Source organism: Clavelina lepadiformis, chromosome 3, assembly GCF_947623445.1.
Source record: "Clavelina lepadiformis chromosome 3, kaClaLepa1.1, whole genome shotgun sequence".
Taxonomy (NCBI): domain Eukaryota; kingdom Metazoa; phylum Chordata; class Ascidiacea; order Aplousobranchia; family Clavelinidae; genus Clavelina; species Clavelina lepadiformis.
The window spans coordinates 9,657,526-9,671,592 of NC_135242.1; the positions used below are offsets into that span (position 1 = coordinate 9,657,526).

Below are 14,067 nucleotides of genomic sequence, written 5' to 3' on the forward strand. Positions count from 1 at the left end.
CCACATATTGGGGTAATCGCGGTTAATAAAATCGTCAAAAAACATGGGAAATCTCAGTTTTGTGGTGTCAAGTTCTATGAGTACGGTACACGAACCAAACAACTTTGTTCAAACTGCTATACCTTCATGAATATAAAACAGAAAAGACACAGGGATGTAAAAGAGTTGCCCCGCCCCTCAATGTTATTTGCTAAACAATTACAAAACTACATGGCGAAGTATGATGACTTAAACTTAGGCCAAGATGAGAACTTGGTAATTGAAGCTGTTTAAAATCGTCGACAAAATGGATGCCTGCGACATGTAGCCAAATTATTCCTGCTTCTGACGCTATAAGTTTGTTCCATCGGTTTTGTGAGCTGATTTGTAAAAGCGGGGTTAGCTAGGTTTTGCATTTGTAGGTTATACTAGGTACAAATCCAATGCGTTTTCAATAACCTTGAAGGCTGATCAAAAACATCTTAAATACTGATCAGGCTAGGTCCAATGCGTTGGCTCTTGGCTTTTTTTTACAAGGTATCCTTATTCTTTTCCTTTCGTTTGCTTATAGAGTAGTTCCAAATTCGAGAAAACCAACAAAATGGTTTATTAAAAAGGCTTCAATCTAAAATTGTACCCGAGGTCCTGCACATTTAGACAAACTCAGTAGCCTTACCATGGTTTTACGGCAACAGGGTTCGGGCGTTGAGTGAGATTAACATTTGCCATAATAATAGTAAAATGCAACATACTGCATTTGTATTATGGCACAGGCGGTGATTAATATCTAAAAACTCATGTAAGGGGTTTTCCCATGATGGCACCTTGATAATTTTTTCAAAGATTTTCTAAAACCCATCAGATAAGATCACAAGACGAATGATGTTTTTTTTAAAACAAAAGTACCGGTATGTGAGGTAATAGCGTGCATTTTACCGCAGAAATCGTCCATTCGAGATACTTTTGGTGAAAGTTTTCATATACCATCAGGTTCATTACTCGATAGGGTGTATGCCCACGTTTCCAAGGTAGAATTATAAACATTTGAGGTTTAGTTGTGTAAGATTTGAAGTTGTGTTCCAAAACAACAATTAATGTGTGTGTGCTTATAGAAAGAGTATTATCAAAAGAGGTCTATTTCAAAAGTGCACAACCATGTAATTGTGATGCATTTGTATAGGTGGGCAGTACTGCGGTACTTTTTCAGTACCGAGACCGGTACCGTCGGTACTTTAGAAAAAATGTACCGAATTACTTTTTTTTAAAAACTTCAGTCAGTCCCAGTAGTTGGTACTCTTCATGTGAATATTTCAAAAATACATGTTAATTAATCCTTGATACTAATTTTAGCATCTTTTGATCTTTTTAATCTAGAAATGTCAAGTAAGATTGCAAGCGATTAACGTCACATATGTTTTGACCTGGAATAACCTTTACCGAGGGCATAATAGCGGTAAACATTGCATTTACAACAGCATCTTTTACACAAAAAGTACCGGTATTGACAAAGTACCGAACTACTTTTTAAAAATAGAACCGAATACCGGAGCCGTCGGTACATTTTTTGCCAAGTACCAGTAGCGATGGTACTTTTAAAGTACCGACTGCAGACCTTTGTTTGTATACTAGACCCCTGCTACCTTGCGACGTCATTTGGTTTTGAATTTCCACACTAGACCCCTTTTTCACAGTTGAAAGTGTGGCAGCTGTACACAAAAGATTCATCGACGTGCATACCGAATTTCTTTATCTTCATGCCAATATATAACTAAACAAACCAAGAAAAACTTGTTGTTTGAACGCCGCCATTTTATAATATATAAACAAAGAGTCGAGGCTTCAGTGCACGTCATCATACCAAACTTTTTGTTTTTGTACGAATGATTTCTCATTAAAAACTGCCATACTTTCCAGTGTCGGCCTCTGGATACAACTAATAATGGGTCATTTCACGCCGTTTCAACTCAGCACATTTTGTTCACATCCCAGATTTTGATAATATTTATGTAAATTGTTAAAAATATGTAAACGATGTCATTTTTGCAACTTTACCTATTCCTTCTAAAATGGATTGCTACATGAAAAATGTAAAAGTGTTTGAACTTCTTGTATCAAGAACTTTTTTTACATATCTTTGTGTATGAACGTACACCAACAAAAATGTTTGGCCATGAGCATACAAATAGCTTTCGAGTACAACCGCCCGGTTGCCTATTGGCACTACTTGCACTTTATTGGCTATGTTATCAATTTAATAAAGACCATGCGTACAGCAAAAATAAGCAACATTACAGTACTTAAGACCATGACATGCTTACGCAGGAAACGCTTAACATAGCTTTTACCAAACTAGCCCACTATATATGCAGGAGATTGCAGGTCAAACATCTGTAATTTTGCGTAAAGTTGAAAAGATTTTTGTCACAGAGTTCGAATTATTTCTCTGTTAATCCCTAAGAGCCCTTGCAATACTTTTATTACAGCAGTAGCTTACCTAGAAACAGCCCCAAACAACAGAGACTTGTTTAGTACGTTAAGAGAAACCATTAAATAATGAAACCCTTGTTTTATTTGGTTTTGTCTTGAGTTTGCAAAGAACTTGCAATAGTAATTATTCTTGGATTGCAAGTTTTGTAGAGGTGTTTTCGCTGGGAATCTCTTGGTTTTCTGAGACGCCGTTTTCCAAATCAAGCAATTCTAATTTATTTTCTTCAATCTGAACTTCACCCTCAGTTTGCGTTGTTGTTTCACTGCTTGGTTCGGGTCCACACTCCTCTTGCTGTGATTATTTTCCTTTAACCTTGCTCTCTTCCGAGTCGTTTGTGTTGAAGTTAGTTTTAACCTCCGGTTCAGCCAAGTTGGGGGTAATTATATGTATCTGCTCCACGCTCTCTGCATTAGTATGTGCTGGTAGCCGCAAGTCGCCAAACTTTGCATATAGTAGCATTGAATCAATCCTGGCTTGAATATTGGTAAACTTGTCTCTTCCTTGATAATCACTTGCAAAACCTTATACATAAACACATATTTTCATGTTATTTAAAGAGTTTCCAAAAACAACGTCTCAACTGGACCTGATAATTGAGGAAGAAATGTACTGTCCATTAGTAAGCTACATGTATTAACCTTTTGTAGTTATCTGTTTATACAATTCTACTCTTGCATAATGTATGATATAACAAAAACCCTGAAACTTCACATATTGCGTTTTAAATCTGGTTAAAAATAGTTTTTATCAGCTGATTGAAAAGTTAAGCTCCTTAAGTTATATTTGTTTATTAATCATTAGCAAATAGCAACTAGTACAGTCCTACACTGCTGTAGAAAACTGCTCAACATAAAGTAGCTGTTCTACTTTTAATATGACAGCAACGAATATGTGGACTATTTCATCTGAAAGTAGTGATGAGGATTTACCACCACCGCCGATTTTTTGCCAAAAAGATCAGAGCATCAAATCTGCCTCAAACAAAGTAGGAAGTCATCATATCACTTCCCAAAATGTTACAAAACAGGACGAAATTCCAGATAATCGGAAGAGAAAAGACAAGGTTGTAACACAATCCAAAAAAGTTGCTAGATCAAAAGATTTAGATGTATTTATGCGCAAAGCAGCACAAGCAAAGTTAAAATCATTAAAACCAGAACAATGCTTAAAAAATATGGTATGTTTAATTGATTTTAGGGTTGCAGCAGTACTTGGAGCCAATGTGTTGGAAAAAAAATTAACAACTTTGAGTGAATCAACATATAAAATTACAGCACTAAGTGAAGCATGTGTTCGGTGGCAAAGAAAAGTATCTTTGTATGATACCAACCAAATTACGAATAACATGAACTATGTAAATGATTGCCTTGATGAAAATTTCATGATGGTAGTATTGCAAGTCAGTGACTTCGCTATGCTTGTCTGTAAAAATGATGCAGATATTGCTAATGGCCTCTCTCAATGGGCAAATAACCTGAAAGAAAATAATTCTGGGATTAAGGTTGGAATTATATGTTTGGGCCTCAAGAAATATAATCAGCTTATTCGAAATAAAGCCCAGCGTGATTACAAGCAAACAATACTTGCCTTATCAGGAGAAGAAGAACCTCCTGCAGGCCAAAAACGCAAAAGGAAACGTGAAACTGCTGCTACTGTTACCACAGATGAAATAGAAGATGCTCTAGTACAGACGCAGTTGACATCACTTGTCAATGTACATTTTGTTGAAAACCAAGATGAGTTCGTTACTCTCATACAACAATGCACAAAAGCCATTGCTGAAACACCATACAAATGTATGAAAAGAAAAAACATGATGTTCATAAATGAAAAGTCTTCTGTTAAAGTAAGTGCTGAGTTATTGTTATTATATACAGTACATACAGTTGTGTAACTGTATATAGATTTAACACAGTTTGTTATTTTTTCTTTCCATATCTGGCAGTGGAAATATATGTTTAATTAAATTTTCAAACTTAGGTGAAGAAGTTGCATGATTTGTTTTTTTATGTTGAATACGGTTTTCTATGCAAATAAAGAAAGGGATAAAACACCCTCACATTGATGTTTGTTTGCCAGGGGTCGTGTCCCTCCAATATTTTGAAACATACAGTACATTTTTCCCATAGTTATTCAGAGTCAATTAATTTTCAACAATGCGTCTTTTTTCGTTTTTTAAAGGATAAGAGGGCAGACCTACCTATTGGTACGTTCGCTCCATTCTCAGTAGTTGCCCCCACCCTAAATATTTTCAGTCTCCTGGGCCTCAGCTGTTTACGCATTTTTAGTTTGATCTGTAAAGAGGGCATGTTTAACAAACATAAGAATTTTGGTCTTGGAGTGTAGTTATTGTTTGTATCCTTCAATTTGACAACTGAAAATTGTACTGTACTGAGCATTATTATGTACCAGTAGGACTGACAGTTGTGCCAAGGTACTAAAGATGCCTATTTTGCTTTGTATTTCAGTTCAAGGGCACTAAGAAATGGTTGCTGTCAAGTTAAAGTTCATTAATGTGTTTAATTACTTTAATGTGAACATACCCTCAAGTTGCAAGTAAAAAGACATCAGTTGAAGATTTAAATGACAAGCTTAGTGACCCCTAGTAGCAATAGCAGTTTTAATTGAGCATATGCAAAAATTTTCTCGTCACATCACCAATTGCAGCGTGCTTTTTTTGAGTGACACCTTGCTTTTGGTAACGTCACGTAGTTACTAATTAATGATTTAGAGAGGCAGGATCATATTGTATTGTTTATTTTTTTTCATTGTTTGTGGGGTAACGAAAAATAAACTTCTAACTAATATAGCATGATAAAAATAATACCAGTTAATAATTCCAATAGCAAACAATAAGTGGGAAAAAGCAGCAAAGCCCAAAGGCTTACAACGTGCAGGCTTATAACGTGCAAGAATAAAGCAACCAAATGATAAAGATGAATAAATAATTTATAATCGTTAGCACAACACTAAAAACAGCATAAAATAAATAGCTTAAAGAAACATTTACAATGGCAAAACAATGCTTACAAACACAAACAGATGTAATAAGTTATTTAAAGTTGGCTACTGAGGCAGTGCAGTAACTAGGCTACAAATAATTTGATAAAACAGACTTGTAAAGATAAACTTAGTGACATGGTAATCAGAAGAACGGCTGTTAATGTTATACAGCAGCCTGCTGTTTTGAACTAATACCCTTTTATTGTTTACCGTTTAGTAATTGGCAGGCTGCTGTTGGAACTGTGTAACGCTAGGCTACTGTTCACGACGTGACAGTAGACCGTGATTTTTCAGTAGCCCCTTGTTGGCTGTAATTGATGGGTTGCTATAGGTGATGTAATTAACAGCAGACAGTGATTGCTCAAGTAGCGCCCTGCTGTTGGTTGGAGCTGAATATTCGAAAGCAAACAGATTGTTTATATTAAACGGTGTTCAATGTACATAAAACTTACGCTATCCTTGCCAATCAACCAATCTTTAAATATATTTTTTTCTACAAACCAATGTACACTTCTATTGGAAAGAATTCACAGCAGCTTCTCACTGGGGTGGTAAACATCGATGAACGCATGTTTTTTCGCCGCCCTACGCCAAGAAACTGTTTATTTTTGTTAAACTGTTATTTATTTATATGGCGAAATAAAATTCTCTCTCTTTTTGCTGAAAAACTATACTGCTATTCATGACATCACAAACACCAACCTGTCAGTCGCCCAGCAATAAATAGCAGAGTGCTATTTGAAAACAGCAGACTGCAGCTCCTGCTTGTTTGGTTACGAACCCGACTCTCTGGTAGAGCAAATAAAAGTAATCACTGAGTTCTGAATAATAATTTATCAGTGAAAAGCAAACATTCGAAGATCATTTTTTTACTTAAAACAAAAAAGCTTTAGATTTAAACTTTGGAAAAAGTTTGACTTAAAACTATGTAAGGTGTTTAATGTTTATTAGGTCGATTCTCACACTGGAGAGGGTTCAAGGAAGGTGTGGCGCCAGATGTTGATGGAGTTGCACAATGTTAGCCCTGAGATGGCAAGTGCTATTGTGAACGGCTTTCCATCGCTAAATCAACTTCTGTCTGCGTATCAACAGCTTACACCTTCAGAAGGAGAGAACTTGCTGTCTGAAGTTATTGTCAGACGTGGTGTTGGTAGTTTGGAAAATCGACGAAAAATCGGACCGGAACTCTCAAGACGTATTTACAGAATGTATACATCTACTGATGGTAACGCATTGCTTCATTAATTGGACATTTATACGGGAACTTGTCTGAGTTGGCACAACTCAGTTGCCTTCACCCACCGACGTCACCCTTTTCAAAGTTCACTGTATTTGGTCCCTGTACCAATTATTATTTTTACCAGTAGGCATTGTGTTCAAGACATATCTTTATTTGCATCACAAGTTGAAAACAGATAAAAAACGCAAACAAGCGGTTTGCAGCCGAATATATCTGTGAGATATATACAGTATTTACAAAAAGACAATATCAATCACACTAATGAATATAAAGGTTTTAAAGCACTAACGAAGTGATATAAAATATTTTGAACGAAATTTATGGAGGCAGGTTCATAGCGAAACCATGTGAATGTGACAAAGGTTTGGATTTTTTCAGATAAATACAGATTCCCGGATGAATTATACCCCTTTTTGCCGCAATTGGGTACAACATGTTATTAAAGCGGGAAGATGTAAATATATCTACATTGAAATAATCCCACTAGAGTGACTAGACGATATAGAAAAAAGTCGACGTTATCAAATAATTTTGAATTTAGGCAAAAGTATAAAATTGAAGAAATTGCCAAAAACTTTTATTACTCTTTATTGTACGGAGTTAGATAATTCCGGTGCCGGGAATAAGGTAGAAATCCAATAAAACTCTACTGCAATGACACCATACAAGATGTTCGTGACCACCTGCGTTAGCACAAATTTTCATACCTCACTATTAAAGCGAAAAATATAATGAATATATAGTTGGCACAAAAAGCTTAAGTAACGTTCATCACATTATGTTGTATAGTAGGCAAATACGTTACATTTGTTCCTTCTAAAATATCGTTGCATGAAAAACCTAATACTGCTCAAGCATGGATCAAGAACTTTTTTGACATATCAAGCCTTTTCGTGTGCCAACTTGTACTTTTTTGACTATGGTATGAAATTAATAAAGACTATGCGTACGGCAGAACTAAGTAACATTACATACGACAGTGACATGCTTAAGCAGGAAACGCTTACATAGCCTTTACCGAATTAGTCCTACTATATATATGAGATTGCAGCACAGATATAAACTTTGTTGGTAACTCCGATAATTTTGGTTTTATGTAAGATTTTGTTAATAGGCCTACCTGTAATATTGCATAAATTTGAAGAGATGTTTGTCACAGAGTTCAAATTATTTCTCCGTTAATCCCACTGCGCTACTTTTATTACAGCAGTAGCTTATCTAGAATAAGTACGTCAAGAGAAACCATTAAATGGTGAAACCCTTGTTTTATTTGGCTTTGTCTGGAGTTTGCAAAAAAATTTGAAATAGAGATTATTCTTGGATTGCAAAATTTGTAGAGGTGTTTTCGCTGAGAATCTCCTCTTGGTTTTCTGCGATGCCGTTTTCCGAATCGAGCGATTCTAATTTATTTTCTTCAATCTGAACTTCACCCTCAGTTTGCGTTGTTGTTTCACTGCTTGGTTCGGGTCCACCCTCCTCTTGCTGTGATTCTTTTTCTGCAACCTTGCTCTCTTTCGAGTCATGTGTGTTGAAGTCAGTTTCAACCTCGGGTTCGGCCAAGCTGAGGGTAATTACAGGTATCTGCTTCATGCTCTCCGCATTATCATTAGTATGTGCTGGTGCGCCCGCGTCGCCAAACTCGGCGTATAGCAGCATCGAGTCAATCCTGGCTTGAATATTGGCAAACTTGTCTCTTCCTTGATAATCACTTGTGCCTTCTTTCCACATCTGGAAATGCTTTTTATCGGCTGGAGGGGGTGGCCATTTCGCTTCTTCCTCCTCCTCCTCATCTGTAAGATCGTCCAGTGTGATGTCGGACATGACGTCAGATATTATCTCATCACCTCCACTCCTGTTCTCGTCAGCTACGAAGTAAGGTTGATACTGCAAAATATGAGGTTTCTTTAGACGCTAGTTCTTTTGTTTTTACAACATTCCCCATGCATGCAGCCACACCTTAACAGCGCACAACTTAATTCTTTGATTGGTTTTATTATTAAGGTCAAATTATAACCACGGAAAAAGCAAAGAGCACAACGGTAAACCAACAAAACGCGTACTTGATCATTCGCGAAAAATCAAATACATGCAAGAAGAAACTTAATTATGAAGCAATCACACTGGCAGTGAGGAGGAACATTAACAGATATATCTAAATGCCGTGCAAAACGTGAATGTGTATGGGTTAATAGCATGAAAAAAGAAAATTATCTCTGTACTAAACACTAAACGCATGCAATCTGACTTCAGTTTGTACACATAACTATTCATACATTGCTGAATAGAAGACTTCCGTAAGCATGCAATTCAGTTCGTTTGCGCATGCGCACATGTGCATGATGTCAATACGTGCAGGAGCAACTAGGGTTTATTAACCGGTGTTTGGTCAGCGATAGATGATGGCGCCGATGGGCTGGAAACACCACTAGACACACTGGTGTCATTTTGTAACACGTCATCCATTTTGGCTTGGATATTTGCAAAACTGTCCTGACCGGCGTAATCGACCTGAGAGGTCTGCCATAAAAAGTGATGTGCCCTTTGCTCTTCAAAGCGCTCTCGTTCGAATTTTTCCTCATTTGAATGTATTGAAGCTACATCCTCCTGAGACGCATCCACTAGCGAAGCTTGAGAAAAATCGCGTGATTCACTTTGCTCTGATGGTGTAAGGCTAATGTAATGCATTTCCTGTAATTCACATCCCAAAATGTAAACATGCTCATTGCAAAACTTTGCATGCAATTCTTTAGCCTATAGTCTTAAAAAGACGTAACAAAGCGTGGCGGCGGGTGTAACACGCATATTAGTATCAACAGGTTTTCTAAAAATAACCTCTTTGGCCATAACGTAAATTAGCATGCTTCTATAAACAAAAGTCTACTTCAGAGACGTGGCTCTCTATAGTAACTAAAGGCTTTAGCAAAACATGCTTCCAACGTAAACCATAATTACTGCATCTGCAACTAATAAGCAGTAAGATCAACATATGATTCAAACCTGAGGGTCATAATATTGAAATTATAAGGGCGGTCACCTGTTCAAGCTCGCGTATTTTGTCAGCCGACTCCGCGAAAAGTCGCCACCATTGCTTTATAAATACCTCCTCATGGATACCTGCACACAAGCACAGTGCACAAAAAACGTTATTTCTTTCCCAAAGTAAAACGCATACCTGGTCCTTCGGCTTGATGCAAAACGTCATTTGCAAAATCGTACGTATGATGCCATGGTTTTACAGCGCCAATGAAATGAACTACTTTTGTATCTTTTCCAAACCTGCCAACAAGTACAACTATAAATAATGCAGTACGTGATTAATAACTCTGCTTAGGTTTACTATATTATTAAAAGTTGATTACGGTGGTCAGGTTGGTCTACGTAACACGCAGAAGAAAATTAGACAAAATAGGAATTGTTTTACGACTTCAGCATTTAGGTTTTAACGTTTTAATGCACCGAAAGTTTAAGCTTAAATTTAACGTAATTAGCGTTAGTTTCACGCAGATTTTGGAGTCACCCAAGTTAAACTACTGTAATACGCCGAAGCACAGTTGACCACAACCGTCGACCACTATCGCGACAGACGTCGCAGCGAAAATGAGCAGCCGATCAAACTGGTTCCACTCCACCACAAACGGCGACACATGTCATCTAGGTATCATGCAACCGTGCTTCGCGCATATTTGCTGCGGCGACTGGTACACTCATTAACAGTTTGATAATAACTAGTTACGCATCACATTCAACTTAGTGAGATTCATACTGACTGACCACAACTGAATCACTTGAGTTTATTGCTTTGAAGATCCATGTTTGGTATTATATCGACACAATAATCTTTGTCTTGGAATGGCGAGGTTTTTCGTTGGTGAAGATTGTTAGTGGAACCGCGCTTACATGTTTATTTCAGCATATGCGCGGTTTTTCGAACGATACAAGTGACTATAGGGGTATAGTAGAATATTGGAACACAAACATTATACATCATTCGTAATATACGTTTCTGCAGAAAAAGCTATACTTTACTAAAATACTTACCTGGCAAATGCTGGAGAGTAAGTGTAAGTAGCCGTGCTATGCATATTGTATAGAAATGAAAGCCGTTTACTGGGACCAGAGGTTGACCATTTGTTAAAATAAGTATTAAGTAATCCTTGATCTCCACCTGCACAATTGTGGTGTAATCGCTTATTTAATTTATAGAAAGCTGAGCTTGGACTTTTAGTTCTATTTAATGTTAACTTGTACTGTATTTGCTTTAACTTGTATTACAATTTTAACTTGTAACATGTAAATTATTGTACATTGTAACTGTGACAAATATTGTGAGCATACCATCGAAGCTGCCTTCACTATCAGCAAGGCTGATTAGGGCAAGGTATGTTTCACGGGATGGTTTATAAACAAAAACTCCAGAGTTAAACATGTCAGGCCAACCAGCATCAGGAGCAGCAGATAATTCTTCCCTGTTGAACAGCTCATCTATGTTGGTTAATGCCTAAACAAAAACATGAGTAATCACTTACTAGTTCACCACTAACTAACCACTTTTAAGCAACGGTAGCTAAATTTTATTGAATAGTAAGAATTACCATTGTATCGGCATCCATAAAAACACACTTATTGTATTCTGTTAAATTCCAACAGTGAAATTTAGTAAATGTTACACCAAGTTCTGGTCGATTTAAGAGAGATAAGTGAGCTTCATCTTCACTATCCATTACATCCACTAATACAACACGATCAAAAAGAGTTTCAAGTTTATGGCTGCAAAACAAACAAAATTAAAGCTAAAAAGTTACACATTAAAATGGTATATTTCATGTAATGTACGATTTCAGCTTTTTAAAATTTATTTCGGAAAATTCAATATTAGCATACAATGAAGGCTATCAAAAGCGTAAAACATCTAGCTGAAGACAAATTCCATATAAAACAACAGAAACAAGTTACTGCACCCCTGTTGTATGCTTACCGAACATCCAAAGAAATTTGTGGCGTTACCAAGACGACTATTTCTTTTAGAGTACCATGCCTCCTTAAAGATTGTGCCAACACCATGGCTCCTTGACTGTAAGAATTGTTGGTTGCAAGGGTAACAAACGCCTCTATAAAAACATGTATGTGTTTGGTAAGTATTTGCTGCTGAAACTGGTACCTATTGCCATTGGAAATCAAACTATTGTATTTTTGTAGCTTATAGAGTCATATGCTAGACAAACATTAATTGCATTAATTACACTGGACAACAATTTACAACTTATTTTTTATTCCTCGCTCATTTCAAGTTTACCTAGACTAATTTTGCAATGCTGAATCCAAATCTGGTCTTAGATTTTTTCTAACACGTCACGTTTTTGAGATATGATATATGCTCACGACAACCCATAACTGTGATTTTGGCTAATTTTGGCTGAGCGGAACAAAACATTACATGTAATCAACCCAGTAATTTCTATTGAAAATAACAGCATTATCATACTGCACAATTTAACACAACCCAGGATAATTAAATCAGACAAAAATAACATTATATTCCCTCAAAAGTGCTTTATACACTTGCTCTTTCGAGTATGTTCAGTGTCAGTTTCACGCTGAAGAAACCAGCAGTAGTCCCCCATCATGTTTGGGTTAAATCGACCTCTATACCGCGATTCCATCACAGAGATGTCTTGGTGAAATCTTTCCCCATGCTCGTCGCTCACATCACCCAGGTTTGGCGGGAAAAATTCCAAGTGTGAATGAAGAAAATGCAGTTTAACCGACATTCTGCAGCCCATTTCGCGGTATGATTCCAGCAAATTGTCCACTAGTTCCGAGTAATTTTCTGCCCTGTACTTCCCAAGAAAATTTTGTACAATCTGTACAAATGCATTCCAGGCTTTTAATTCAATTGAATTAAGCTTGAATGGAAATACTGGGTCACGGATCAAATCACGTATTTGGGGGCCAACAAATATTCCAGCTCTCAGTTTAGCATCACTTAGTATTGCACCAAATTTTTCTTTTATATGCAGGAATCCATCTCCATTGAAATCCATTGCCTTCACAAATTGTTTGATCAGGCCCAGTTTAATGTGAAGTGGTGGCAAGTACACTTTGCTCGGATCAATTAGGGGTTGGCACTTAACATTATATCTTCCAACAATGTAGTCCGTTCTCATTGGCCATTCAGTTGTGTCATAGTGGTTTGCATCGTCTCGACTGTCCCACAAACAGAGAAAGCACATATGCTTGGTGTAACCCAACTGCAATCCGAGCAAAAGTGACACAACTTTAAGGTCTCCACATATGTTCCAGTTATAAGCCCGGTAGTTAATGACCCGTAGGATGGTTTCCATAGACTCGTACGTCTCCTTCAAATCGACAGCATGAGCAATAGGGACAGAAGGCTTTTCATTCCCATTGTGCAGTAGGACAGCTTTCAAACTAGCTTTGCTAGAATCAATGAACAGTCTCCACTCAGTGCTAATGTGTTGGTGGCCAAGCTCATACATGAATGAATCAACATCAGTGCAAAAACACACAGAGTCTTCGATTTTACCCCCCCCCCCCTCTATAGTCATGGCCAAGAACATTCAAGAATGCATTAATTGTGAAAAGATAGAACATTGCATTTACAAAATAATGTCAATATTAATCTTACATAACATGCATTGTGACATAATATGACCAACAATTCGCTGGGAAAGAAAATTGCACAATACCTTGTACTGTAGAACCTTATAATATAGTGCCAATCAATGCAAAATCCGAATTTCGTGAATTTTCATATCTTGAAAACCTGACGTGATAGACCAATTCTGATTTCAGATTTGGAATCAGCGTCCCAAAGTTAGTCTAGGCAGTTTATTTTCATTTGAGGAATAATTTTGCTGTTGTCCAGTGTTATTCAACAATCATTGAAAAGGCAAGTACATGCAACAAAGACAAAGTTATTCAAGGAAAGTAACACAACACATCTACATAGCAAAACTTACCACGATCATTACCTTCATCCATCAGAACTTGTGTGCAAAAGCAATCACGAAAAGTCAAAAACAACTAACACAATGTAAGCAGAATTACGCTGCAACTACAAAAACAGCTATGTTACTAGCCCGGGATTTTGAACCTTTCACATATACACTGCAAGGGGGATGGATGAATTATTTTTGCTGCAAGGTGAATGTTCCAAAAGTGGTGTTTATAATTTGCTGATGTGAAAATTATACATTGGAAAACCTACATAATCCAAAATATGATATCTGAAATTTTATTCCTAAAATGAAGGGAGTCTTTGGATAACTTTTTAAAACCTTGGCTCAGTAATAATGGTTTTTCAACACTTGATTTAGTTTTTTGTTACTGGTATTCT

At 36.9% G+C, this 14,067-nt stretch overlaps 2 protein-coding genes and 1 long non-coding RNA gene across 8 annotated transcripts; 1 reads left to right on the forward strand and 2 right to left on the reverse strand.

Annotated features, from left to right (window-relative positions):
• Nucleotides 1–823: 823 nt before the first annotated feature.
• Nucleotides 824–6,862, forward strand: LOC143448251 (structure-specific endonuclease subunit EME1-like). Of its 5 annotated transcripts, XM_076947889.1 has the most exons (4): nt 824–1,007; nt 3,025–3,086; nt 3,349–4,313; nt 6,422–6,862. In XM_076947889.1, the coding sequence occupies exons 3-4, from the start codon at nt 3,357–3,359 to the stop codon at nt 6,713–6,715; spliced, it is 1,251 nt and encodes a 416-aa protein (XP_076804004.1). In that variant the 5' UTR covers nt 824–1,007; nt 3,025–3,086; nt 3,349–3,356; the 3' UTR covers nt 6,716–6,862. The 5 variants fall into 5 exon arrangements, with proteins under 5 accessions (XP_076804004.1, XP_076804003.1, XP_076804005.1 ...); XM_076947888.1 differs by lacking the exon at nt 824–1,007 and having other exon boundaries at nt 1,062–3,086; XM_076947892.1 differs by lacking the exons at nt 824–1,007; nt 3,025–3,086 and having other exon boundaries at nt 3,337–3,530; nt 3,665–4,313.
• Nucleotides 3,553–6,413, reverse strand: LOC143448252 (uncharacterized). The gene is made up of 5 exons (XR_013114439.1): nt 6,173–6,413; nt 5,972–6,055; nt 5,681–5,859; nt 4,055–4,245; nt 3,553–3,941 (listed from the first exon to the last, which is right to left on the reverse strand). It is a non-coding gene; the product is annotated as an uncharacterized LOC143448252 (long non-coding RNA).
• On the reverse strand, nt 6,841–13,848 carry LOC143448249 (glycogenin-1-like). Of its 2 annotated transcripts, XM_076947885.1 has the most exons (9): nt 13,691–13,848; nt 11,686–11,818; nt 11,303–11,477; nt 11,046–11,208; nt 10,749–10,875; nt 9,883–9,986; nt 9,745–9,824; nt 9,087–9,398; nt 6,841–8,594 (listed from the first exon to the last, which is right to left on the reverse strand). In XM_076947885.1, the coding sequence occupies exons 1-9, from the start codon at nt 13,710–13,712 to the stop codon at nt 8,022–8,024; spliced, it is 1,689 nt and encodes a 562-aa protein (XP_076804000.1). In that variant the 5' UTR covers nt 13,713–13,848; the 3' UTR covers nt 6,841–8,021. The 2 variants fall into 2 exon arrangements, with proteins under 2 accessions (XP_076804000.1, XP_076804001.1); XM_076947886.1 differs by lacking the exon at nt 9,087–9,398.
• Nucleotides 13,849–14,067: the final 219 nt, after the last annotated feature.

Excerpts from the sequence above, each read along its gene's own strand:
- LOC143448251 (XM_076947887.1), top strand. The coding sequence starts at position 3,342 with ATGACAGCAACGAATATGTGGACTATTTCATCTGAAAGTAGTGATGAG. Across the intron at positions 4,314-6,421 it reads ATGAAAAGTCTTCTGTTAAA|GTCGATTCTCACACTGGAGA; the intron begins GTAAGTGCTGAG and ends AATGTTTATTAG.
- LOC143448249 (XM_076947885.1), bottom strand. The coding sequence starts at position 13,712 with ATGGATGAAGGTAATGATCGTG. Across the intron at positions 11,819-13,690 it reads GGATGAAGGTAATGATCGTG|AGGCGTTTGTTACCCTTGCA; the intron begins GTAAGTTTTGCT and ends ATGTTTTTATAG. Across the intron at positions 8,595-9,086 it reads CTATCGCTGACCAAACACCG|TATCAACCTTACTTCGTAGC; the intron begins GTTAATAAACCC and ends CATATTTTGCAG.